The sequence below is a fragment of the Oculina patagonica genome, unplaced genomic scaffold, assembly GCF_052425735.1.
Source record: "Oculina patagonica isolate OP01 unplaced genomic scaffold, crgOcupat unplaced2, whole genome shotgun sequence".
Taxonomy (NCBI): domain Eukaryota; kingdom Metazoa; phylum Cnidaria; class Anthozoa; order Scleractinia; family Oculinidae; genus Oculina; species Oculina patagonica.
In genome coordinates this window covers 1640391-1667600 of record NW_027558036.1, presented here as the reverse complement: position 1 = coordinate 1667600, position 27210 = coordinate 1640391, and the positions used below count along the sequence as shown (strand labels likewise).

At 39.2% G+C, this 27210-nt stretch overlaps 2 protein-coding genes across 3 annotated transcripts in view; both read right to left on the bottom strand.

Moving 5' to 3' along the window:
* Positions 1–189: 189 nt before the first annotated feature.
* On the bottom strand, positions 190–6525 carry LOC144640197 (flavin reductase (NADPH)-like). Of its 2 annotated transcripts, XM_078499402.1 has the most exons (5): positions 6367–6525; positions 4532–4702; positions 1905–2107; positions 521–628; positions 190–347 (listed from the first exon to the last, which is right to left on the bottom strand). In XM_078499402.1, the coding sequence occupies exons 1-5, from the start codon at positions 6522–6524 to the stop codon at positions 250–252; spliced, it is 738 nt and encodes a 245-aa protein (XP_078355528.1). In that variant the 5' UTR covers position 6525; the 3' UTR covers positions 190–249. The 2 variants fall into 2 exon arrangements, with proteins under 2 accessions (XP_078355528.1, XP_078355529.1); XM_078499403.1 differs by having other exon boundaries at positions 229–628.
* Positions 6526–9251: 2726 nt separating this feature from the next.
* The window catches only part of LOC144640192 (uncharacterized), a 31448-nt gene continuing 13489 nt past the window's right edge, over positions 9252–27210 (bottom strand). Inside the window, exons 2-11 of the mRNA XM_078499399.1 lie at positions 26636–26707; positions 26239–26310; positions 22569–22643; positions 21067–21144; positions 20653–20727; positions 18458–18645; positions 17606–17731; positions 12880–14469; positions 10540–12371; positions 9252–10474 (exon numbers count right to left, since the gene is read on the bottom strand). Coding sequence (XP_078355525.1) covers positions 11971–12371; positions 12880–14469; positions 17606–17731; positions 18458–18645; positions 20653–20727; positions 21067–21144; positions 22569–22642 — 2532 coding nt within the window. The 5' untranslated portion in view covers position 22643; positions 26239–26310; positions 26636–26707 and the 3' untranslated portion in view covers positions 9252–10474; positions 10540–11970. The remainder of the gene's footprint in view (positions 10475–10539; positions 12372–12879; positions 14470–17605; positions 17732–18457; positions 18646–20652; positions 20728–21066; positions 21145–22568; positions 22644–26238; positions 26311–26635; positions 26708–27210) is intronic.

The window sequence follows — 27210 nt, the reverse complement described above, 5'->3', positions numbered from 1 at the left end:
TATTTTTCATTGTCTATGTTTATTTTCATAAAATCAAACTCGCTGGTTTGAAAAATTTTAAACCAAAGATAACTGAAATTAAACCACAACATATATTTTATCAGAAGCATATCACCTAGGTGATATGCTTCTGATTTTACATATATTATCTACTGGATAGTAAGTGTTTCATTTTAACCAGCTGGACTGTGTTTCAATGTTTTGTATAAAAATAATCATTGACTAGCATCAAAGGCACTGATGCTGAAGTTATACATGTAAAGAGCTGTGTACAGCTGTTATTTTTATGGATTGCACGCCTTTCATGCTAGCCAATAATATTTCCGTTATTGTCTTCCCATAGCAATCTACAAAATATATCAAATCTAAAATTAGTTATTAACCTAAATGGATCAGTAATCAAATACTCTAAATCCTATCTTGATATTTTTTTTTCTACAAACATAAAGTTCTGTAGTTTTTTTTCTTGGACATTTTCACAATCCAGCAATTGCAATTCCTTTTCTGTCATACTCATTACTTTCTAGAGTCTTCAGCATACATTCTGCCACATCTGCACATGTGATCTTGTTTGTTGTTCCAGTGTTACATTGCCCTTCTTCAACCTTATAGTTTCCGGTCTGTTCACCTGAAAAAGTTGCAAGTCATGTTAGTCTCTTAAGAAGCCCAATTTCTCTATACAGTCAAAGCTTTCTATTTGTTGTGGTTTACAGCAATATGTGACTCCTGAAGTTCAAAATTCAACTAATGATTGCGTTTTCCCTGCAGCCAACTGAATCATAATTATGACGACAGCAAACAAGCTATGAAAAACAGAAACAAACAAAATGGATCAAAATCTACCAATCACATTATTGAAGGACGTGACCTTTTGACCCAGTTGAAGTAAACTTCTGTTTCCCGGGAGGTCCGCTAAGATGATTGATGGCAGCAAAAAGTGTACACCATTTGTTGAGGGTTGAATTTTTAGAGTTTGCATACCACTGAAATGGCAATAAAATCAATTAAGTTGCAATAAAAAGGCTAATCACAGGTTCGCAGCTTTTTTGAAATAATTGCTGCTGTCCTTGTGCAGCACCTGTCAAAGAGCAATACAAGAAGCTGGAAACATCTCATTGCAGGTGCAGGGTCTAATTGAAAGCACTGACAGCAGCATTTTTGTCCCCAGAGCTGATTGTCCCTCTTAGCTGGCCATGGCTGAGCCTGGGGCACAAAAAAACAAGTGGCTCTTGGGACACATGACTTTGATTTGCTGGAATTGAACAAAGGGAATTTCAAGCCTAGCCTATCAAAACAACCCTTTTAATAGCCTACGTGGCCCACGTTCAAAGGGAAAGGAGAAGGGGAGTTCGGGCGCGAAGTGCGAGGAGAGAGCGCGAAGCGCGATTGGCGAAGGGGGGAAGGGGAACGCCTGCCCTGACGCTATTGTTTTTTTCATACTGCCCCTAAAGTGTTCCCCTTCCCCCCTTCCCCGATCGCACTTCGCGCTCTCTCCTCGCATCTCGCGCTTCGCGCTCGAACTCCCCTTCTCCTTCCCCTTTGAACGCCGGCTACGCAGGCTACTGTTTTAAACTATCGTATAACAAAGGGATTTTACATTGTTTTATTTGATTGGTTGTTCCTTGTATTTATTTCATTTCATTCACCCACCAGAGAGCAATAGAAGAAGCTGGTACTGGGTCTTATTGAAAGCACTGACAGCAGCATTTTTGTCCCCAGAGCCGCTTGTCCCTCTTAGCCAGCTGAGCCTGGGGCACAAAAAACCAAGTGGCTGTGGGGCCACATGATTTGATTTGTCATGTGTCCCCAAATCCTTGAGCCCGTTGTTTCTCGTGCTCCAGGCTCAGCCGGCTAAGAGAGACAAGAAGCTCTGGGGATTAGAATGTGACAGCAGGTCTACATACCCACTAGTAGCCGACATGGTCTAACAATAGTGTAATTCAATGCCTGTGAGTCACTGCTTTCCAGCATTTTTTCCATGGTTGCCATATCCTTGATCACTCCATTAAGAAACAGTGGCTTTATAACCCATTCTAGAAACCAGTAATTGTTTGGCCCTGGCTGAGTACACCATGATGTTACAGTCACTAGCCGAGTGATTTTGTGCCTAAATGAGGAAGTAATAAAATAATAAAATAATAATAATGAGTGAAGTATTCTTTTTTTAATTGCAGAACATAGAGTCACAGCACAAATAAGAAAACTGTGAACACTTTGATTTTACTTGGACATGAAACTTTTTTGTACAAAACCATCAAATGACCTGACAGCTCAATCTGCAGGGCACAGTTACAAAACAAATTGACTGCGATGGAGCCAAAATATCTTCCAATGGAAGTATAACAAATGTGTTTATGGTTTTCAGATTGGCACAGCAACCCTAAAATTTTCAACAGAGTTAAAAAATAACTCCAGTTTTAGCAGAGCAATGTCGCCAATGGTGGTCCAAGAAAAGAATGCTTGGACACTAGAGACAAATTCACGACTGATTTTAACATTTGTTTAACTTTAGCACATGCTTTTAGCCAGGATTTGTAAATGGTGGCACTCAAACTCTTACTGTCATGTGGGGATCAAGACCCCAGGGGGGGGGGGGGTACTCCCTATAATGGCCTATACGGGGAGGCTCCGCCCGAAAGGGGTACCTTTTTCAGGCTTCAGGTATATAAAAGGGTAGGGATTTCACAAGTTTAAGTATATGAAAGGGTATGGAAATCTGTCATTTGGCTATTTAAAAGGGCCTGTGTTCGTCCACACGACGAACCAGGCGTAAAAATATGGATCCATCCCATGGTGGACCATCTCCTGGACCCTGACCTCGTGGAAAAATTACCTTACAACTTTTCTTAATTCCAGGCATAACTAATCGATGACATCAATGAAATCAATGAGTAATCAATGAGTAATCGATGGGTAATCAGTTGATTAGTCATTGATTATTGCCGATGATCAATGAGTAATCCATGACTAATCGATAGGCCACAAAATGTTTGGTCATCGATTGCATCGATTAGTCATTGCATTGATTGAATTGATTACTCATCGATATAGTCTCGTGGTTGTAAACCGGAACTTGTAAAAGTACGTATAACTTGTATAACACGCTATAACAATCTAACAATATCATGGTAACACGTGAAAAAAGTACAGAAAGTAAAAGTGCTTGCAGCTGTTCCGGTACGTAATGTAAGTGCTTATGATGGCTGTCTCCCTAAGCCGAAGCAGTTTTACTTTGCTGACAAACATCCACCGACCAAAATCTATAACCACGTAGTCGATTCTTGTCTTCGTACTTGTTAGTTTCATTTCCAGACCCGGGGGGGGGGGGGGGTACTCCCTATAATGGCCTATACGGGGAGGCTCCGCCTGAAAGGGGTACCTTTTTCAGGCTTCAGGTATATAAAAGGGTAGGGATTTCACAAGTTTAAGTATATGAAAGGGTATGGAAATCTGTCATTTGGCTATTTAAAAGGGCCTTTAATTAAAATATTTCGAACAGACGCATTTTTTGGCTGTATTATTTTAATTTATTAAGCGCTACATAAAAATGACAGGAAAACGTCCTATTTTAAGTCCCCGCCATGTCTCTTAGGTATATGAAAGGGGTATCTTTTTTCAGTTGAAGGTATACGAAAGGGGTACAATTTCTGCCAAAAATGGTATATAAAAGGGTAAGGGGTTAGAACTTGGGGCGGAGCCTCCCCGTATAAAACTTTTTTGAGTACCCCCCGGGATCAAGACACCACCCTCCTTACATGGTCTGGGGCATGCTCCCTTAAAAAAAATGCAAAATTTAAGTATCTTTGTTGTATTTTCAGCAGTTTCCATTTGCATATTAATTTTTTTTTAAAAGTTTTCAATTCTACTTACCGTATTTACTCCAATAAGTGCCACGGCGCTTATTAAATCTTTCGCGCCTCAAGTGCGGTGCTTATTCGAAGGCGGCGCTTATTTGAGGGTGGCAATTATTTAAAATTTGGACGCTACAAAGAATCTTATCTTTTACAGTTATTGAAAAGAGCGTCTCTTGATCGTCAGTATTTGTCTCTTGCTGAGACAGAAGTGGCGCTAGCTGTCGTGGCAAAGTTTGTGGCCTTCACAACATCTACAGAACTACGTATTGTAAGAGTGTTGAATAGAAAAACTAATGGGATGGGCGAGCGATAAAACAATGACTCATAACTGCAAAACATCGCTTTTGATGCAAAGAGACGTTCAAGCTTGTTTTAGAGTTGCTTTGTAGTGTCGTTTTGAGTAAAACGAAATTCTTTAAATAAGCGCCGCATCAGGACTGCGGCGCTTATTCGGGGGCAGCGCTTATTAACTTTTTTGTCCCAAATGCGGCGCTTATTAGAGGGCGGCGGTTATTCGGGGGCAGCGCTTATTCGAGTAAATACGGTACTTAATAATAATTCGACAATCAAGATGTGAAGTAGTACTTGTAATAATGTTCTTCAAAAATTAGGCATCTGTAGACACAGGATACTCAATGAGCCATTGGGCTGAAAACCAGGTTTAACACATTGCTCACCTACTCATTGCCTCTGTGATGGCATTCATGGACTCCGAGTAGAAAGTGGTTGGGTTAAAAATGTTTGCATAAACTTCTAAACTGGACAACACAGCATCTTTTCCATCAAGGGCAGCAGCAACACTCTCCATGTCACAAGCATCTCCCTTCACTAACACTAAATTTTCACGTCTGTTGAAATGAGAATGTTGAAATAAGAATAAGAGTGAATGTCTGCCATTCACTGTTGTTCATTCACTGTTGTTCATATTCTTGTAACACAGAATGAAATAAAATACTGGTATCCAAGAAATGTTAAAGAGAACTTTATGAACACTAACATAAGTTCTACAAACAGTAACAGCAAAATATCCAGCTTTTTACAAGTGAGGTAAGGCCATCCCAATAAAATGCTTCGTTTCCCATCGCCTGACCGACCCATTTTTCCAAAAGTAAAAAAAAAAATTCCAGATTCACTAGTCAAAGAAGCAAGTACTTCAATTTACAAGCACACGATCGTTTTAATAACAACAATTGTATGATGTGAAGTAATAATGAACGAAAAGACCACGTTTTCGAGTTGACTTTGTAATCAGCCTTTCTTACTTAGCAGCCTGGCCTTTTCTGGGACCCAGAACCCTTCACTGAGTGTCCATTCTTTTTTGTATTGTTTTTGCCGACCGACAGACCCACCATCACAAGAGACGGGGTGATGGGAAACGAAACATTTTAATATTGGGATGGCCTAACTTCAATTTAAACTGAGCGAGGAATTAATTTTAAGCTTAGGCCATCCCAATAAAATGTTTCGTTTCCCATCACCCCGTCTTTTGTGATGATGGGTCGGTCGGTCGGGCAAAAAAAGAAAAAAAAGAAAAAACACTTGGGTTCCAGAGAAGGCCGGGCTGCTAAGTAAGAAAGCCTGATTACAAAGTCAACTCGAAAACGTGGTCTTTTTGTTCGTTATTCCTTGTTGTCAAATGTCTAAACAGTCTTTAAATAACGTAGTATCGATGTTTATTAAAGACAAAGACATCATATACCAATCGTTGTTGATAAAACAAGATCGTGTGTGCTTGTAAATTGAAGTACTTGCTTTTTTAACTAGTGAATCTGGAATTTTTTTTTTTTTTTACTTTTCGAAAAAAATGGTTCGGTCGGGCGATGGGAAACGAAACATTTTATTGGGATGGCCTTACAGAAAAAAAAATTAAAAAAATAAAAGCAATATATTTATTTTAAAAAAATAAAAATAGTTTTGGATAGGAGGGTCTATTTAATACAAAGACAGGGTAAATTTGTTTTTCCTAATTAAAATGGCGACCAACTTTTTGGAATTGGCTACTGCTTTAAAATATTTAGGAGTAAGTGGCTACTTGAAAAAAAGTTATTTTACACCCTTGATGAGACAAGCTTGACTGGTTACAGTCGCTTTCTTTTGGAGACATTGAACCGAACTTATTTATAATTTGACTTGAACACACTCAAGTTTAGCTGTACCCTAGCATGCAAAGGCATTTCCAGGTTTCAGGAGACGAAAAAAGCAAATGCTCTTGCAGGCCACTAGCTCTGTAGCTACGCGATGTCCCCAAAAAAAAAAACACCCCCCCGCGTTTATTTAATTTTATTAAGAAAAAAAAAATGTTGGTTTTTTTTTTTTTGGGGGGGGAAAAAAAAAAAAAAAAAAAAATTTTTTTTTTTTGGGGGAAAAAAAAAAAAATTTTTTTTGGGGGGGGGGGTATGTGGTCTTTTTTTTTTTTTTTTTTTTGGGGGTAAAATTTTTATTTACCCCGTAAAAGGGGGGTGTGGATATAAAATGGAATGGCCCTGTTTATTAAAATTAAATGATCACTCACTGAGTACTCAGTTTCTCAGGCGTTCTCACTACAGCCGTCACATGATGTCCTTTTTCCAGTGCTTGTTTTACCACCTCGTTTCCTGTACGACCTGTAGCTCCAAAAACAACAAGTTTGAGCTTTTTGAAAGGACTGCTGTCTCCCGGTGCCGCCGCCATGTTGGATATGAAATAGTCGAGGCGGGACTGGGTCAGAGAACTGTCACATGTCGGGAAAGGCTGGGCACCAAAGAGAAACTGCCCGTCAATCGTCAGTAATTTAGTGATTTTCTTTTTCACGCCATTTGGTTGATGAAACAAAACTGTTCCAAAACAGACGTTCGAAAGAAACGTTTGTCGCTTGACTTAATGGCTATTCGTGACCGTATTCATACCACCTGCCATTCCGATAATCTTTTTTACTGCGTTTTCTGCCGGCAATTCCCACTTCTTGGTTAAAGATGATTTCCAGTCCGTACTGCGCAATCTCCGCCTGCAATGTTTATGAGTCTCACAAACAGAAGAATGTTTTACTAGCAAAAATAAAAATTCCGGGACAAAACTTACCTTTTTCTTCATTATTAACGCCAGATATCCTTGCAAAACAATTATAACGAGTAAAAGAAGCTAGACGGTATTTCAAACGGACGTTCTAGCTCATCGTGAATTCTTGAACGAAACGATCCGTAATGGCGAACTAAAAACTTCATGTACGCTATCACCGAAGGGTAACGTTTCAACGAATTCAAAACAAAAACGAAAACAAACCCTGAGTCTGCGCAGTACGGACTGGAAATCATCTTTAAACAGAACGAAGACTTATTTAGGAGTCGTTTTAGCGAACATTCTGTTTGCGAGGTGTACGCAACAACACCCCTGGGTCTCCTGTGGTCCATTTCAAATCCACGGGTCGCAGTATTTCTGATGTCCAGGTACAAGATTTAGAACAAAAATCTAACGTAAGCAGCTCCCCGGGGGGGGGGGGGGGTACTTGAAATAGTTATCCGCTCTTTGAACAACCGGGCCCTGATGTCCAGGTACGAGATTTAGAACAAACATCTAACGAAAGTAGCTCCCGGGGGGGGGGGGGGTGAGTTACTAAAAACGTTTTATACGGGGAGGCTCTGCCCGGACGTCCAACCCTTTACCCTTTTATATATTAAAAAACCCCTTCCTAAAACCTTTTATTTAAAAAAGGTACCACTTTCACACATGACATATGCCTTAAACGGGAAGTTTCCTTGGCATTTTTATGCGTTATGCAGCGCTTTATAAATTAAGATGATACAACCAAAAGTTGTGTCTGCTTGAAATATTTAATGTAAAAGCCTTTTTAAAATTAATAAATATCATTATGGCAGATTTCCCTATCCTTTCATATACCTAAACTTGTGAACTTCCTACACTTTTTTAGACCTGAAGCCTGAAAAAGGTACCCCTTTCGGGCGGAGCCTCCCCGTATAGGACATTATATAGAGTACCCCCCCCCCCCATTATTTTCCAGGTAGGAACTGTTTAGCCAACATGACTGAATATCATCTTCAGCTTCATTTCAACTGTGAGTTGCATGTATGCGCGCGCTATTCTATACACACGCACGCGCTTCTATTTGTCGTCCTAAATATCAATTGCGTCAGTTTAACCGTTCACTCTCTAACACTGAAGAAGAGTTATTCACCCGAAACGTATGTTTTTACAACCATTTATGACACTTTTTTATATTGTTTTACAATTCCTGCTTTTCATGCTAAATTTTCGTTGTCATTAGGTGAAAGATAAACTAAAAATATACATTTTTGCAAATTTCCAGGCCCCAGTTGTTCGAAGGGTGGATAGCGCTATCCACTGGATAACGCATTATCCGGTGGATAGCGTAGTATCCACCGTTTGTTAAGTCACTTATCCACTGGATAGCGGTTTATCCGGTGGATAGTGTTATCCACCCTTTGAAAAACTGGGCCCAGATCGATAGTGTCATTCGTTTTTAAAACAGAGCATTTTGAATATTTGAGTTCTCCGTCGTATGTGACATCAAGCCGGAGTGCCGTGACAAAGCTGTTTTGTTTGAAAAAAGGCCTTTCCTTTCCATTTTGTGCAGATTGAACATTTCAGATATAATAAGTGGTGTTTATGTGAAAGTGTACTAGCTCTTAAGCCAAGGATGGCCGCTGTTGTAAACAGAATTAAGTCCCAGATGAGCCTCCCCGTATTAAAACAAAACATGTTTGAGTATCCCACTCCCCGGGGATCTTGAAACTTGTGGTAAACTACACTGATTGAAAACGTCATTGGTTGAAACGTACTATAGCGACTGACTTAATAATAAATAAACGTGGCAATCGCTAAGTTTTATCGCGTCTTTATAAAAATCACAATCTCAAAGAAAAGTACTTGGGACACCATTTAAAACGCGACAATTCGTCACGAATGCTAGGAAATAGAGATCCCCCTCCCACCCATCCCCTTTTACAATGGTACAACATCATTAGAAGTGGGGAAAGGGGGGATTACTAGATATTTTGTATTTCAGACGGCAAAAACAACAACAACAACAACAGCAAGTGTCCTTCTCCCATCGCCAATCTGAATTGCTTTTTGCTCCGTCTGGCGTCCCAAGCTTTCGTGCGTTTCTCATATTCTCGAAAAAAAAAAAACGAGTGCAACCCAGGTGATAGTGAAACCTCCTACGTAATACTACTTTTTGGGGGTTCGCCGCAAGATTTGTGTGTGAAAGGCCCCGTGTCAAGTACAAAATGGCGTGCTATTAACTTATCACGCACAGTACAAAGTAATGGAAATGGAGAATTTGGTCCTGAAAAAGAAATGAAACATACTTCGAGACAAAAATGAATGTGACCAATCTGTCAGTGGGAGTTATAAAGAGAGAAGCAGAGACACCAGTAAAGGTCAAAAGGAAGGCTTTATTAAAGGCTTATGTTTCCTTCTCCAGCAAAACATGACCCACTTTACGGCTAATCATGCTTCAACTTCTTGTTGTGTTTTCTAAACAACACGTAATGTTCTACCCCATAACATAAAACCTTGCTCATAATTAAAAGCCTTTCCGACGACAAACATGCTTGGTTAATCAGAAGTGCTGTGATATTAATAGTAAGGCGGCTCTCCGCTGTTCAAGAAAATTTATTATCCAACACCGTTCCATGGCGTACAAATCACGCGTGATGCAAATACGTATTTTGCACGTTATACTCAGCCAAGATTACCTTTTTGGTTGGCTGGATACCCAGTGGTTGCCAGCTCGTATTCCAAAAGCTCTCTTCGTATTCTGTCTTTCGAAGAATTTTCAATTAGAACCAGGAAGATCACACATTGCCTTTGCTAAGAGCAGTGTATTCCGATTGGTTTGTGTAATCGAACGAGTGTTTACGGGAGACGCCTTTTTAAACTTTGAGAACATCGGTTTTAGTCGGTATTGGAAACTATCAAATTCAAACCGGGCTTTTTTTCGTAGAATGGAAGCGCTCTTCCGTTGTTTTGACCAAATGCGCGGCGGTGCTTTATACTTTCTTAGTCGTGACCTGGAGATTCTTACAGAAGATGCCCCAAATCGTAAAGCATAAAGATCATGTTCCCTCCGTCAAACAATGTTTGCGTAATAACGCACAATTAACTTTGAAACAAATCATTTTATGAAAAATTCCTGCAAATGTTCCACAAAACTGAATGAACCTGCACTGAAAAAAAAAAACCAATTTCTGCAACAATTGTCTGAAGAATCTAAACCGACACAGGCGATTTTACTGAGAAAGTTTAAACAATTCTGATGCAAGAAAGCGGATGGATAATAAATTGGTTCAATGCAAAGCCAGCGTTGCCGTACATTTTTCTCTATTTTTGTTTTTTGACTCGCCAAACAGAATTGTAATGATTTGCCGCGTTAAGACTTGATTGAACTTCACAGCAGGGCAAGCATGTCTGTCGAGGAAATTGAATGAACGTCACTTATCCTACAAAAAAAAACTATCCAAGGACGCAAAATACAACAATGCGCCACAGTTAAAAAACATTACCAAATTCCTTATCACAAGTGACTTCATAAGACCTTTGTATTTTCTTGTTTAAAGACTAAAAACACTACCAAATTCTTGGTTATAAATGACATGAAAAACCTTAGTATATCTTGTTAAAGGCTAAAAACACTTCTAATTTCCTGATTACAAATGGCATCAAAAACCTTAGTTTTTCTTGTTTAAAGACTAAAAACACTTCTAAATTCCTGATTACAAATGGCATCAAAACCTTGGTTTACACTACCAAATTCTTGATTATAAGCGACCTCGTAGACCTGACTGTATTTTTTTGTTTAGTGACTTAAAACACAATAAAATTCATGATTATAAATTTATCACAAGACCTTAAATTATCATGTTTAGTGACCAAAAACTTTACAAAATTCGTGACTATAAAAGACTGTTTATAAATATTAGTATTGTCTTGTTTAGAGACCTAAAACGCTACCAAATTTCTGATTAAAAATGACACCATAAGCTTGTAGTAATTACTTGTTCAGTGACTAAAACACTACCAAACTCCTGATTATGTATGACACAATAGACCTCAGTTATTTTTGTTGAGTCTTACAAATATGCGAGGCAGCGAGGCGTGCGAGGCAAGGCAGCTAGCGAGGCCTGCGAGACAAGGCAGCGAGGCATGCGAGGCAGAAAACCCTACTCCAAGTACAAAGGCTAACCGTAAGGTACCAAAGCTAACTGTAGGCTAACCGGAGTGCTATTGAGGCTAACCGGAGTGTCATTATGCTAACTTTGTGACGACCCTTTTTGTGTTGTGACTGATGGCACCGATAGATACCCCGCAGTATTTTCTTGTTTAGAGAATAAAAACACCACCAAACTCGGTATTATAAATGATAAGACCTTTCTGGCAAGTTGAAATTACTAGTACAGTATATCATTTGTTTGATTTTCTCAGTCATTCGGCTTAAAACTATCCATCTTTGTTGATTGCTAGGATTTGATGTAAATCTTCAATTTCTGAGATTTTAACGTACAAATGTCAAGTGACATCATCAATATCAAGTGATTGTGAGATCCACCGTCCCGATTATCTTGTAACTGGCTGTGAGTGAACTTTAACAGTTTGCTAGCTTGTTTGAGGTCATTAAAAAAAACTAACCGTGGCATATGAAAATTATTCGCATTTAATTAAAAAAGTAGGCCTCAAAAAACCGCTCATTCTGTCAGGCTCTAATAAATTCTAACAAATTGATTAATATTTTCCTATTTAAACACGTGTTTTTTGAAAGGGACCTGTCAGACCGATCAAAACCCGCGGGCCACCTTAGGATAAAAATTCACGTGTAAGAGCTTTATGATTTCAAATTTTGAAGACTAAAAGCACAAGCCGAAAGGTCTTAAAAGTAACATCAAAGTATAGTCAGTAGCAAACCACAAAAAAACTATGCTATCTTCTGACAATAATTACACTACACTTAAAGCCAAGCCCTACTATTATTTTCTGACTACGCAAAAGTAATAGGAAGAGCTTTTGATTTCACTAACAGCTCTTTTTTTTATCATGGGGTCTTTCAAAACAACTGCCATCCATTTGACACCTACTTGTCAGAGTAAGGCCATCTCAATACAGCTCAAACAGCAGTCTCTTTTGGCGGTTTATGAATAGTGATGTCTGTGATGGATACGTCACTCACACTGTAAACGGCGCATGGTTTCAGCTTGGATCTTTTCTTCGCCTCACTGCTGGTATTGGCTTCTGTGCCACAAGTCTCTGTTTCCTTCACGTTAGCTTCGTCGATTTCCTCAAGGCTAAATTCCATAGCTCCGGTGTCTTTTAAAGTGCTTGAAATCGACGGCATGTTTATTTTTCCCGTTTGCAGTTGTTGCTTAAGAGCATTCCTGCCAACCAATCCACGTAATTCGCCCTGTAACTCATTCAGAGGCAGCAGCATGGCCAAACAACACGACAAGGACCATTGTGGATTTTTGCGCCACTCTTTTATGTGACGGTAAACTAGTAGAAGGTACTGGACTGCAAAGAAAAAGAAGCTCCGGATTAGTAATCAACTAATAATGAGGACACGATAATAATAATAATAATAATAATAATAATAATAATAATAATAATAATAATAATAATAATAATAATAATAATAATAATAATAATAATTAAAACATGTTTATACAGGATGACCATTTCATTTTTAAAAACTGCTATCCATATGGGTCCTGTGTAAACGATAAATTGTATTCGTAAACTGTCTGGATTGCTTTAGAGTGCTCCAGTATAGATAATTGGACCGCTTTCTGGGACTGGCTTGTTCATATAGCGAATCTTCCGTGGGCCGATGACCGTCATTGAAAATGACCGATGATTGATGCATTTTCAAACTTTTACCCACAAGGTATATTTGGCTACAAACCATCAGCAGTACATTGGCATAGAGTAAATACCCCCCCCCCCCCCCCCGCCCATCCACAAAAGAGGTATTTGCCTTTGTAGGTTAAAATTTTAAACATGTCAAAACCGCGACACTTACCCACCAAAAGTCCAATCACCAAAGAGTTAGCTCCGATGACTAATACCGTAAACACGGTGCTGTCCACGTATGAGTCTATTGAGGCGGGTATGTTTTCTTTGGGAATCTTGCTAACAGTTCCAATGCCGAGGTTGACGAAGGTAACCGCGAGGGATGTCAGCATTAACCTGTTCTCGAATTTATCCAATATGGGGTGGACATATGCAAAGAGCATTCCATAGAGACCTGACATGACACACGCAAGTCCAACATAGGCCCTGCTTTCTCCTCCCACAAGTATCAAACCGGATGTCAATACAACCTTCCGAACCATCTCGACAAACTCCCAATACCACGAATGAGAATTATAATTCTCGAATAGGAATCGCAATCCCCTGAAAACTTCGGTGCTTTGTTCCTGTGTGTGAGATGTTTCGTTGTCAGCTTCGCTTTCACCAATCACCTTTCGTTGTTTCCAAAGAACTGTCATCGATACGGCTGGCAGAAGGAGTATGTAGAAAACCGCACAGTATGCAACGATGACCAAACGATTGTACTCTGGACCATGGCATATTATGTTGTAATCGGCTTTGAGGAACTTTGGACATTCCTTTTCGTTTTCGTTGTCACAAAGTTCCCGACAAGCCAAGGGGAGCACGTTTGCTGCTTTAGAGCATGTACTCAGGTACGTCACGTAAAGAACAAAAAACAAGTTTCTGTAGATTAGTTCTTTCGCTTGTGAAGTTTTCACCACTAGATCCCTTTCATCTAAACTGCTCCGCATCAGAAAGAGCTTTCTCAGTCCGTAGATAACGAGAGACATCGTGATGGCGGTAGCATTTAAAGCGAGAATGGCAAACAAGCTTCCAAATGCATCGACTTTCAAACCTGGTAGTATGCAGTGAATAGGTGCCATCTGGAGTACGTTCAGCTGTAACAGTTCTGAATATTTCCCAATAAGCGCGAGTGATTCTGGCCACTTTATGTAGGCAAATGCTTCCAGGACACCAAACGTTACTTGGTAAAAGCCTATTACGATCTTCAGTCTTCCAAGAATCATATCCACTGTAGAGCGTCCAGTACTCTTGTTGCATTTCTTTTTGCTTGTCCACACCACGAGTGCAATGATTATCGCAATCACAGCTGCTGCAATTGAGAGCTGGCCAGCCATCCAGGTCTTTGTTGGACATGTTTTGCATGTTTGCATTTGCTTATAGTACCCAGCACTGCACACCTCACATAATGGACCTTCATAGCCATCATCACATTTAGAATCTAGATCTCCCCTGCACGATTCCTTTCTTGGGCATCTATGTGTCTTAGGCAGGACGTAAGGGTACTCTATGAGGGAACCGTTACGCGAAGAATTGCGTGAAGAATTTCCTACAACAGGAGTGATGTTCACGAGATTCATGGTGTACTTTTCATACAATAGTTTGTGTGTATTGTTCCCCCATTTCCACCAGTAGCCAGACTCAAGAGTAGCATAGTCATCCACACATTTTAGCCCAGCTTGATCACACTGTTTACAACCTTCAAAAAGATGTATTCGGAAAAATCCATCCAAGCATTTGCAGGCTCTGAATCCTGCAAAAATGCTTGTATTTGTTCCTGAAATAAAAGTGAAAACTACAAATTAATAATTATATAATTTATTATATACTATAAAAACACCAGTCGGACGCTTAACCAATGGCTAGAGTAGACTCGTGAGCGCTATCTCACCATCTATTTAACTTGGTTTAAATTAATGGGGCAAACATCCTGCATACCGCTAGGATTGATTAGATTTTTCCACACGTGGGATAATTGTTGAAAGAAATGATGGTAAATATCAAGCTTTGCACAACACAGTTAAAGAGATATTCGTTATTTAGCGCCACTCGCTACTCGAAAACGATTCTCGATCTTAATTTTCTAATGACTTTTTAGAATTGTTAAAACAATTCTAAACTGCAATTACGATTCTTTAGCTAGATCTATGATCGCAAATTTGTAATTAAAATTGGCGAGAGAATAAGAAAGCCATCAATACTCTCAAGACAGTCAGCAGGTAAACGAAATCAATATTTTTAAATTAAGGTACACTACTTAAAGAAACATGTGGGGCCAAGACTATAAGAACTTCCAAGCGTCATTATACATTCCTGTAAAACACAATCTATGATCCAAGGCACAATATTTATCCCCACTTTAATTGAGAGTGCAATTTCCAGGATCGCTATTTCATTTCATCCTCAAGGCTAATTTATACATCAATATAAATTCAAGGCAATGTCATAACCATAGACCTGCTTACCGTAATGATTCGATTTAGCGCCCTCCTTCCAATAAGCGCCCCCTTCCGAATAAGCGCCCCCCTTCGAATGTGTTTTTGTTAATAAGCGCCCCTATTCCAATAAGCGCCCCCATTCTAATAAGCGCTCCCATTCTTATACGCGCCCCTATTCTAAAAAGCGCTCCTATTGTGGTTAACTGCCCCTACTGAACTCGTCGACGTCGAAAAGATAAACTCATGAACATTTACCGTATCGTACATGTATATATTTACTGCTAAAATGAACAATTCTTGTTAGTTACATTTGGTTGTTTCGCAAAAAAATAAATAAGCGCCCTGTCCCGAATAAGCGCCCTGTCTCCAATAAGCGCCCGCCCTTAAGGTGGTAAAAGTAAATAAGCGCCCCGGGCGCTAAATCGAATCATTACGGTAAGTACTCCTTCTAGCGAGAGAATCTACCAGTTCACTTCCTGTCATGGATCACTTCCTGCACGTGATCCTCTAACGTCGAATGATCTCACTCTGACAGTCATGTGCTTGCTGTCATGTACAGTGCCGACCGATCTAGCTGAATTGCGTTGAAATGTTCCCAGAAAGCTGTTCCACAAAAAGATTTCTCCGATTATTGAATTTCAGCCTGGTTAAAAGGCTGTGGCTTTAAAATGGTATAAAAAGAAACATAACGATCTTTGAGAAATCGGAGAGACGCTTTCAAAGTGTTATGTGTTAACCTCTTACTAACCGAGCGCGAGGGCCGTACTGGGGAATATTGGCCCGAGGTCGTGGCAGTACGGACCGAGCGCAGCGAGGTCCGTACAAAAACGACCGAGGGCCATTATTCCCCAGTACGGCTCGAGCAAGCTAGGTTAGTAAGTAGTTTATTATATGGCACTCGAGCCGTGCTTGTTTATTTTTCTGTTAAAAAGCACTTCCGGTAACTTGCATTCAAAGGGCTTCCTCCGTAACGTGCTCATGATGACGCGAGCAACTCAGAAAGAACAAGCTACCACGAGTTTGAACACAACTTTATTGATCGTGACAAAGAAGACGAATATTCACCAAGCGGATTTTATTATTCTAAAGATCGGGACAGTTCTGATGTAGAAACTGGAATAAGCACCACGGAAAGCCAGGAGGCCGCTCAGCTAACCAAACTGAGGTTTCTTGGCCATCATTCTGCTGTTGAAGTTGGACTTCTCCGCAGCGTAACTTTCGGCATTCGTCTCCGGCTCGTCAACAGAAGTGTAAGGATAAATTTAAAAAAAAAAAAAAAAAAAAAAAAAACACCAGACAGTTCTATGAATTACCTATTGGATTGGAATCGCTTGATTTTCCCGCTTCATAAAGATCATTTTTGACTTCGTCGTCTTCATCAATCGCCCGGAGCGGCTTTTTACCTTCGCTGTAAGCCTTACTTGTGAACAAGTGACTGGCACTTCGCAGCTATAGTACTCTTCTCGATTTTTCAAACTCAGTGTCGTTGATGATGTTGAATGGATATTTCTTCTCAGACCTGTATCGCTGTATGCTTCGCTAAAAACGGGAAATTGCTGCTGGCTCGTACTCTTGTCCTCTTTTAGCTAGCTCCGTGTGTTTATAAAAAATTCGCTGCGCGTGTGAAAAATTTGGACTCATTTGGACGGAAAATTGCTCAAGCTCAGAAGCAGGTAGGCTATCAATTCTTACTAATTCACTCAGTTTGTCATACTATTAGCTTCACGTACCTTCAATTGAGCGGAGAAGAGCTTTCATTTCAGTAGCTGTCTTCTATTTGTGTTTATACTTTTCCGTTCGTTTATAAAATCGTCTAAGGCCTCCTGGCTTTCGGCAATGCCTTTTTCAGTTTCCACATCAGAAGTTTCCCGATCTTAAGATAATTCGGTTGAAATTCGCTTGGTGAATATTCGTTTTCTTCGTTCACGTTTTAAGCTCTGTAAAATATCAATCTGTTTGGTAGTTTCTTTGCGAAAAATGAGAGTATGTACACGTTTTCTTCTCGCAGGTTTAGTTGCAAATTTGAATTTGCCAGCTTTCGAAAAAAATACTCGGCTTAGACCGTTTTCATGGAAACGGTCCGTATGGCAAAATCCCGACCAAGAAAGAACCAATCAGAACGCTCGGATTTTCCTAAGACTGGCTTTGCCATATAATAAAACAAATTATTTTCAATGTTAAACGGGTTACGGTGGTGTAAAGGCATGTCAACAAACTTGATAAAGCGAAATGGTAAATATCCTAATAATTAGCTTAGGCTGGCAGAGCAACATTTCATTCGGTTTTCAATGGCATAACAAAAAGCTTCCCTCCCTCCTCTCCGTTGGTTTTAATAAGGTATATGTAGTGACCTAGTGCCCTTCGTTCCCTTACCCCTTCTTGCTTCTATAGTAAGGGTTACAGATTGGAAACATAGAGCCTACTAATATATCTTGTGTTAACGATCAAGAATCTGCTCTTTATTTATGTGCTCACCTTGTGGACAAGCAATGCAATCTTGTGCCCTTTTTCCAGGCGCTTTATTGTAGGGAACAAAAGTGCCATCGGGACATTTCAGGCAGCTGTCGTTAACATATGCTTTAGTGTCCGAGTAAAAACCACCTATAAAAATGTTTGAAAAGGAAAACAAACATTGCTCTTAACAGTGATGAACAACTTATTGTTATGGTTTACATTAGAGCATCCATGTTTCCTAATGGGATGATCATGAATGGCTTTTGTGTGTGATGCCCACAAATTGAAGCAAGGGTCCTCTTTACTGAAACGCTTTCTATTCAAAATGTGATCTAAAAACAGCAACTACTGCTACATTGTCGTCCCTATTATCGTCATCATTATCATCAACAGCAGAATAAGCAACAACAAAAGTTACAAGGAACAAGTATTCGCAAACAAATACTAATACATCTACAAATTATAGCAAATAAAAAAAAAGAAATTACGAAAATAGAGTGAAATTCAAAATGCACTAGGATTGAGAAGATTGCCGTACATACTGATTGACTCGGCCACATCTATTACGGTTTGAAAAGTAACGAGTTATTTTTACTAGTAAAAGGTAATTTATAGGTTTTCTCTCAAGTTGGATGAAATATTATTCTAGATTACTCGTCCAGTAACGGTAAAAAACAGTTTTCATTTTTTCCAAAATGATTAGTTATTTCCACTATTTGCAGACCTATTGTTGTAAACATGGACCTCATTTTAATTTCATATCATCAGTTGTGAATTAAACGTATCGGTTGATATCTCATCACCCTCAATTTTGGGCTCCTTTGAATACATATTAAGAACGTTCAAATAAGATGAACCAGTCACCATACTTACCCGCAGGACATTCCAAGCACTGAAACTCATCAGGATCGCTGACAGAGGCATTGACAAACGTTCCCGTGGGACATGGAGCAACTTCGTATTTACTATTGCTGCTACTTGCAAATCCAGCCCGGTGAAAGGCCTCTAGTAACGCGTCTGGCCAGCTGGGAATGGTTATGTACTCCGAGCTACCTAGACCACTAAAATGTAAATTAAAAAAAAAAAGCTTTAGTAAGTAAATCAAAAGTCCGGTAATAAAAAAAGAAAGTCTGTGCAATATGGACAATCGCTGACGCAGCCTAAAAGTATCCTCTTTGCATAGCATGAAGCGGCTAACAGACGCCACTTTTCCAACACCAAAATCTGACAAGTTGTGAAATGTCAGCTGGACATTTGGGGCAAAATTTCCCACACTTTTGACGGTTCAAGTATAAAAACCGCGATCTTACGAGCTGCGCACGCGCCCAGGTCTTCGAGCTGATTTTCCATCCAATTCACCAGTCAATTTTCAAGGTTATTGTATAAAAAATTGACCACATGTTTTCATGGGCTACGCTGTTGTAGACCATAGAAATGACGCCATAAAATGTCCAAAACTTTGCAGTGAAACCACTCCTGTTACGGCTCGTGGATTCCCTTGAGTTTTAAACATTTTACAACGTCATGTCTATCGTTCATTTACCTACTAGAAGATGGTTTTCCATGTTCTATAAGAAAATAATGCATGCTTGAGGTCTAGAAAAGCTGCTAGTGGATGCCCGAGCCGTAAGGCGAGGGCATTCAGCTGCTTTTCTAGACCTCAAAAGTGCATTATTTTCTTATAGGATATACGAAAACCATCTTCTAGTGGATTTAGAATATAGCATTAAAAAGAACACAGAACTTACAAGACTCGCGGCCGCTTACGGCATTTACAGCGCACGCAGCATCGGTAAAGTAAAAGTTTAGTTCATTCTTTTCTTTGGCGGCTTCTTTATAAATAAATCAAGATACCATTTCATTCGTATTTCCTATTTATACTCCTTTCTTCGACTACCAAAAGATTCTCACAAAGCCGACAAATCTAGTTGAAATATTTACGCATTCAAGTTTGGTTAAGCCTACTTCAATTTCATTCAAATGAAAAATTTTCATGCGTTCGTTTCGCAGCAAGTTTTTCAAATTCGCCTCTAATTTCGATTTAAAAAGAACAAACGTGGAGTGTTCTGTCTTCAGATTGTGGCTAAAAAAAGGTTTCTTACCTCAAAGCGTTTCTAGAGTCCGGCTTGTTTTGCTAAATAATTTCCAATCAATTTCGGGCAGTTCACGGCAAAATAGTGGCGTACACAACTCCAAAGAAAAACAACAAATTTCAACGATTCTTTCTTCATCTGTCGCTTCCTTTGGCAGTCTTACTTCCATTTAAGCAAGTAAACCGTTTCTGATAAAAACTTGCTGCTTTAAAACATCATTTAAACAACAAAACAAGAGAATAGAGGCGAAGCCGTTCAGCGAAATTCGACAAACAATTCGCACATCCGGGGGACCGGGCTTCTATAGTTTTCAGCTATGTTCTATAAAAAATAATGCCCGCTAGAATTCCATCGCGCGTATACAGCGGCTATATTCTAAAAGAGTGTAGACCATTGAAAATGTTGTCGATTTCTTATTTTACAATAACTGAGCGAATTCCCGCGGGCTGATTGGCTAATGTTTATTGTCAAGAAGTGAACAGACGAATGAAAGCGAAAACTTTTTCAAACTTTTCAGTACTGATTCAACGCTGCATTCTTGATAAGGCAAGAATCATACCAAGAAGAAACTAATGCAACCTTTGAGTGAAAACTGATGAGGGTGTTTATAGACGCTTCAGACCAGCTGAATATCGGCGGTGAGCGGGAAATTTGCGCTGTCGATGAAATGAAGAAGCTGAACAGCGTTTTAGCTAGTGGATAACTTTGTGAATTCGCTGATAATTTTGTGAACAGTTTTCACTGGATTTATGGTTAGTTGAGCAATTCGAATTTTACCTTGTATTCCTAGCCGTATTCTTACTAAACGTTACTAAACAGTGACCCATGCCAAGGCTAAAACTCGAAACCTCTCAATGATTGGTCCAGTTGACTAACCACTGCACCTCTCACCCCGTATAAAGAATAAAAGAAAGGAATACTTTGGAAATCAAATGTATCATAAATGTATGCAAATTGTTACGGCAAGTTACATACAGCTGTACAATACAACGTTCTTCCTGATTAGGGCCCATAATTTTCACGGTGCCGATTTGTCCATCTTCCATGCTTCTACAGGACACAAAAGATATTATGTCAAAGCTTGTTAAAACAACTGTAATGCTGTTTGCCCAGTAATTGTCAAGACTGGCAAGATTGGGATGGTTTCCCTTTGCTATAAGCCCAAGCTCTACTAGTTGGTTATCATGTCCGTCTATTTGCTGTCCATTCATAAAAAAAAAAAATATTATACAGAGAAACGTTTTGCTTGTAGACTATTAAATTCAACGCAAAAGAACGCGTAAGAAACAATACAAAATTACCTTGGTTTCAACTTTCTTGCTTCATTTTTCAATTTTTACTTTTTCTATTTCTAAGTGCAGTGGATAAACCGAATTGCGTCATACTTACATGTCTGCTGTCAGATTAGAAAAGTCCTCAGTGAAAGATCGAAGACTCACTGATTTTAGGTCCGTCCGTATCATATATCTAATGAAAGTAAAATCACTAAGTAAGCAACCGTACATTTCGAAAAGCTGTAACAACAGTAACACGCGTACGTCTGAGTATTCAGGAGTATTGTGGTCTATCAGTTGTACGTAAACATTTGTTTGCAAATCGCTGACCAGTGCATAAAGTGAAACATTTTAAACTTGACGGTGATGGAAATGAAATGTTAGTAGACTTCAAGCTTTACGAATATTTTCCCAATGAGCCTGGGTTTTCTTCTAACAACCCGTTACTTTTGAGACCTTGATGCTTCCAGTTTTGTACTGCAAGGAAACTCATGGGAGCACCGTTCGAGCCCTCTTGATCTCGCGCACTGAGTTTGATATGGAGGGCGAATATTTGTATTAAGCCGAATGCAAATGGAACTCTAAATCATTGCCAGTGGGCATGTATGGTTAGTTTCAATTAAGAACTGACTAATCAGGTTTTTTATTCGCCCCACGGATAAAAACAAGTTCACGGTCTTTCTAGGTCAGTCATAGAACCAAGCTAGCTGTTGCCCTGTAGGTTTTTCATCACTAATTTACTAATTTGTGGAAGCAGAGCTGAATTTCGAGCGATATTAAACAAAGTGAGGTTCAAAACTGCACACGCGAAATGGCACAATTGGTTTTTAATCTTCGAATTTAAACCAAATGAAGGTCACGCTGAACTACCCTAGAATAGTAACACTTAATGACTAGTTCCGAGGGAAACAGTCAATTTTGTTTCTCGGAGCCGAGGCGGAGCGGCGGGAAACATTGAGATTCGAGGTAAACAAAGTTAACCTGGTTTTCCCAGGGAACAGTAATTAAGTGATTTGTTGTATGGTCACAGCAAAGACTTAAGAAAAACGGCGGTGGTCAGTCAACATTCGCAAGCAACAGTGCACTGTTACCGCTGACGTCATAGATTTTGCAATGTGTCCTCTCAGATACTTATGGCGGGAAACAGTTTTATTGTTAGATTTCATGTGACCTGAAGTAGCCATGAGAGCGCGCGCTGTTGGGGAAAAGATTCCAGCTATATAACAATAATTTCATTCACCTGTTGAATTCAGGCGCAAGATGGCAGACAATTCACGCTTCGCTTGCTTGCTTGCAAGTGCAAATGCAAGAGCAATTCAAATACAAAAAAAATGACAAGTCTCCATTCCTTGGGCTTGCATTTCCGCTTGTGTTATGCTAGTTCACGCTTGTTTTTCCTTGCATTTGCGTTTGCATTTGCATCTCTCGTGTCAACCAGCCCTGAAGGTGGCTTGGTAATGGTTTATAGCACTTGAAATTTAATTGTGCAAGAACATATACATAAGCTTTAAACCGTTGCCAGTCATCTTTAAGATGTCTAAACATCTAGGAAAAAATACGGTCACAACTTATTGCAAGCAGGTGAACTTGTTGCAAACAGTTAAGAGCAATACTTACATAGAAAGCTTCCCGCTATTTGGAATCGTGAAGGCTCCAGACGATATTGACTTGATAGGATTGTCTGAAAGCATTCTACGAAAAATATAACATCTGAATAACAGCATATGAAAGAGAAGTACTTATTCAATCACACAAATGTTATCCTTACGACTTGCGCTTAAAATACAAATAATTTTGGAAATCTCTCTTTTTTTTGCTTTGTTTGCGCTATCTCTTAAGTACATCCTCGAAGGCAAAAGTATTCATACGAAAAAATGGTCAACAGTTCTTAAATTTTTCTAACCTAACCCATCTCTGTATTTTCCAATTAATTTAAAATATACTTTTTCCTTTATTGGTTTATTGTTACATCATTGCTGTTTTTTTTTTACCTAATTCAGAAATGTTAAAGTTAAGATTTCCTTCGATTAGAAAGTGACGACCGGACACAATGACCTGACATGTCTTGACATAGACAACCCAAGGATGTACAAGATAAGATACTTGCTCATCCTATTGTGATGAATAAACAGTGCAGTAGCTATAGCCACTGGCCTATTGCCAATAATTGTAGACAAAAGGGAGTCCCTCGTTTTTCTCAGGGTCAGTCAAGTGGACGAGCATGCGAGTTCGTGGAAAATCATTTCGTACGAGGAGGATGCGCTCGCGTGTCGTATCTTCTCAAGCGAAGAAATTTTCTGACAGGCTACCATGCTCGCCTCTCGCAAGCTTGCAGTATTCTTGTAAGATGGCTGGTAATTAGTTTTAAGCACTTCCATGCTCTTATACTTTGATGAATCAATATTACCACTGTTTACTACTTGGCGCTAGGCCCACCCCGATTATGCTAGCAAAACTGGTATTTTATGCTCCCAGTTTCACAGCGGTCAAACGAAAAAGTTGACGTCACATCCGGTCTTCGCCGCCTCGAACTTTCGACTCGAAAGTGGGTAAACTTTTGTAAGAAATCGTTAAAGAAATAGTACGGTGAAAGAACATTTCAAGCTGGAACACTCAGTGGAGATGAATTATCTAATTTTCAATCCATAAGCGGCGTATAAACCTTAACTTTCCAGAGATAGATGTTGTCGAACGAGTCTTTTTCTAAAACTTTTCCTGGATGTTCTCTACCAAGCGCTTTTTCGAAAAATACAATAAAAAGATAGGTCACCACGCTTGCAAAAAGAGATACGATGGGTCAATCTTACCCCATTTACGCTCCATTTATTTATCACGTGCGTTATGATCGGTCGACATTGTAATGTAATGTAATGTAATGTAATGCTTAAACAAACGTAATTGCTAGAAAGGCGCCACCATAACGAACAGTGTAACATATAATGAACTTACAGAAACTTATAGAAACCATTGGGAAACCGTTGTCAGCCATAAAAAATAACCTTCCAGCTGTATTTTGTATTGTATGTCCGCCTGGGTGCGGAGCCCTTTTAATCGGTCATCTCACACTATATCTCAAAAGGGTTGGATAAGGGAATTATATACAGTTAAAGTAATTTCTAAGATATAGATGTTTTCGAACGAGTCTTTTTCTGAAACTTTTCCTAAATCTTCTCTACCAAGCGCTTTTCCGAAAAATACAATAAAAAAGATAGAGTAGTTCACCATGCTCGCAAAAAGAGATATGGGTCAATCCTACCCCATTTACGCCCCATTTATTTATCACGTGCGTCATGATCGGTCCACATTACATTTTGCGGTGGCAAAACTTAATTGCTAGAAAGGCCCTAGCATAACGAACAATGTAACATATAATAAACTTATAGAAAAAAACCACACAAATCGAAACGACAACAACTCAAAACGTTCCTCCAGTCCTTGTCATTGTGTTCAAGGATATTCATTGCGTCGACGAGTAAAGGAACGTGAACGCTTTTAACTATATCGTGTTTCCTTCAGAAAAAAATCCTAACTTCAGTAACTCAAAGAGGACAATCTGTATGCCAACATTATGCAATAAAAATATAGGTAATCATATTCGTTTTCAAGAAAACGAAGATTTAATTCCCTGGCCGCCGTTTTGCTCATGTGCGCACGCAAATTACGCGTAAAATTATGCGCGGTAAGGATGTGCAAGGCGATACTGAGCAATCATTTCAACATAATAGGGACTTTAAGCAAAGAAAACGCGGTATGCACGGACGATGACCGAGAAGCCAGAGGCTAAGGAAAAGGCCACAAAATCAAATGCGCATGACAGGCGAAAAAAATTCACGTTCTGCGTTTGGCCCCGCATACTAGAAGCTACTAGACGAGCTGTAGAAGGTTGAACAAGAATGACGTAAATAATCAGTGAACCAAGCGTCTCCGTGTAGGATGCAAAACTTTCAATTTGAATTTAAAAAAGATTTCAACAGCTCGAGGTCGACTAATCACAGAAGCACGCGAGAGAATATATTCGCACAAGGAGACATGACGAGCGCGGGCGTCCCTTTTTGTACGAAGTGATTTTCTCGGCAGCTTGCGTAGTCGACTACTCGACTGCACCCTTAGGAAAATGAGAGACTTCCCGTTGTCTACTTTAAATAAACATGATAACATGACATAACACTTCTGAAAATATAAAAAAAATCACTGGCTTTACACGCTACGACTCTATCGTGCAGTGCCGACGCAATAGCTGTTATTACAGTTCTTAGCGGTTTGACATAGAAAAACGAGAAAATGGCTCTTTCTGCATTCTGTTTATCTATAGACCATTATGATTTCGCCTCATTCGCATATCGTCTTAACGACGATTATTTTTCACAGGGGCCCAAATGTAATTACGTACAGCGGTCGCATCATTCACTTGTCTTGTCATCATTGCTATTAGACTTAATAAACCTTATGATGGATCGTGCTTTGAAAGTTCTTTTTATTGACGAAACATATTCTGGCGGTATTGAAGATAATACCAACAGAATGGATAGGAAATTTCAGTAATATTTTAACTCGATCGGAGCTGCCAATATCATTGTTTAACAAAATTTGCACTTTCCCCTTTTCACTGTTGTATTTAAGTTACTTGTTCAGCTTTCCTAAAATATTGGTAACTCGAGCACTTAGCTCGTTATATATTAACCCTCGGATGTACAAGGAGGGCGGGGGGAGTGGATGCTACCCACACCCCCTCCCCCCCCCCGTAAGATTTTTTTTATAATGCTGAAACTCTCAATAGCTGTTAGTTCTTCCCTTACAAAAATTTTAAGATGTCAACCACGTGTCCATTATTTTTGACGTTGCCATGGTAACGCCATAATTACAAGCATACCTGGCCAACGATCGCCAATTTTGACATTTTTCTTTATTTTTTCCAGTTTTTTACAACAAAATTGTAAGATTTGCGTAGTTTTATATTCCACAAGCATTTTGACTTAATTTTGTATCAATTTCCATTACTTTGTGACTTTCTAAAAAATTGGTCAAATCCAAGTTGGCGAATCTAGTGACGTCATATGACGTCACAGCTAAGCTAAAGGCTTTCTACGCGGTGAAAAGTTATTTCGCTACGCCTTAATAGAAGAAATCCTTAGGGGGTTTCATATACCCTCTTCCCCTCCACCTTGTATCACGTTGGGGACTTGGGATATGAATTTATACGTCCAAATATACGTCCTTGGTAGGCAAGGGGTTAAAATCATCGTTATTTGTCGTAACAAGGTCAATGGTGTCGAACTTCCATACTTACAGATATTTAAGGTGTGTGTGGCTGCTAAACGCCTTACTTGGTAAATGGATTATCTTGTTATTTTGTAAAAATCTAAAAAAAAAAAAAATCACCAAAAGATATATCAATCCGAAAAAATGATCTAACGGATTGTATGGATCGTGCATGTAATGCCATTTATGGGTTGTATTAGATCAAGTGAGTAGAATGGACACCCCTCAAGGGCAGATACTAAAAATAACAAATACACATTTTTCTGACACTTATCATCGTAGTTCATTCTATGTAACATTCTTTGAAGTTTACTTGCAGTAAATTTATTATAAACATTTCCACGCAGGTGACTTAGTCCGATTAGTAGTAGTAGCAGCTGCAGCAGCAGCTTAACAATTCTATCCTCTAGTGAATAGGTACTTACAGATATCGAAGGTACTTCAGATTGGAAAAATGCCCATCTTCGATGCTCTTGATTTTATTGTCTGCCACATTTCTAAGGGATAAATATTTCAAGTTCCGTGCATCAAGAAAGCAAACTAGTCAACACCAGTCTTACAAACTATCATCAAGAAATTAGTTATAGCCGAAATGAACTGAAAGTCTCCCAAACTTTTAATTTTTTTTTTTATAAGAGGTAGCTTTAAAATCACGTGCCTCTCATTATTTAGGTAAGGCCTTCCACAATAGGCCTTATCACGGTTTTCTTGACGAGTAGGTAGAAACTGCAGTGTTTGTTTGGGAATCTGCCGGAAAATATATTTTGCAAAAATTTGGACAACTCATGAATCGTAAAGTTAGATATTAAGCAAAAGATTTTATTCGCCGAAATTGAAATATGAAGCTGGGATAGAAAGCGTTCAGTCACGTTTTTAATTTCCCTTACATTTGTCTATAATTTTTCCCGCGAACCGCGTCAATCATGCGGAAAAAAGTACAGACAAATGTATGGAAAAGTTAAAAACTTAACTGAACGCTTTCTAGCCCAGCAACATCCTT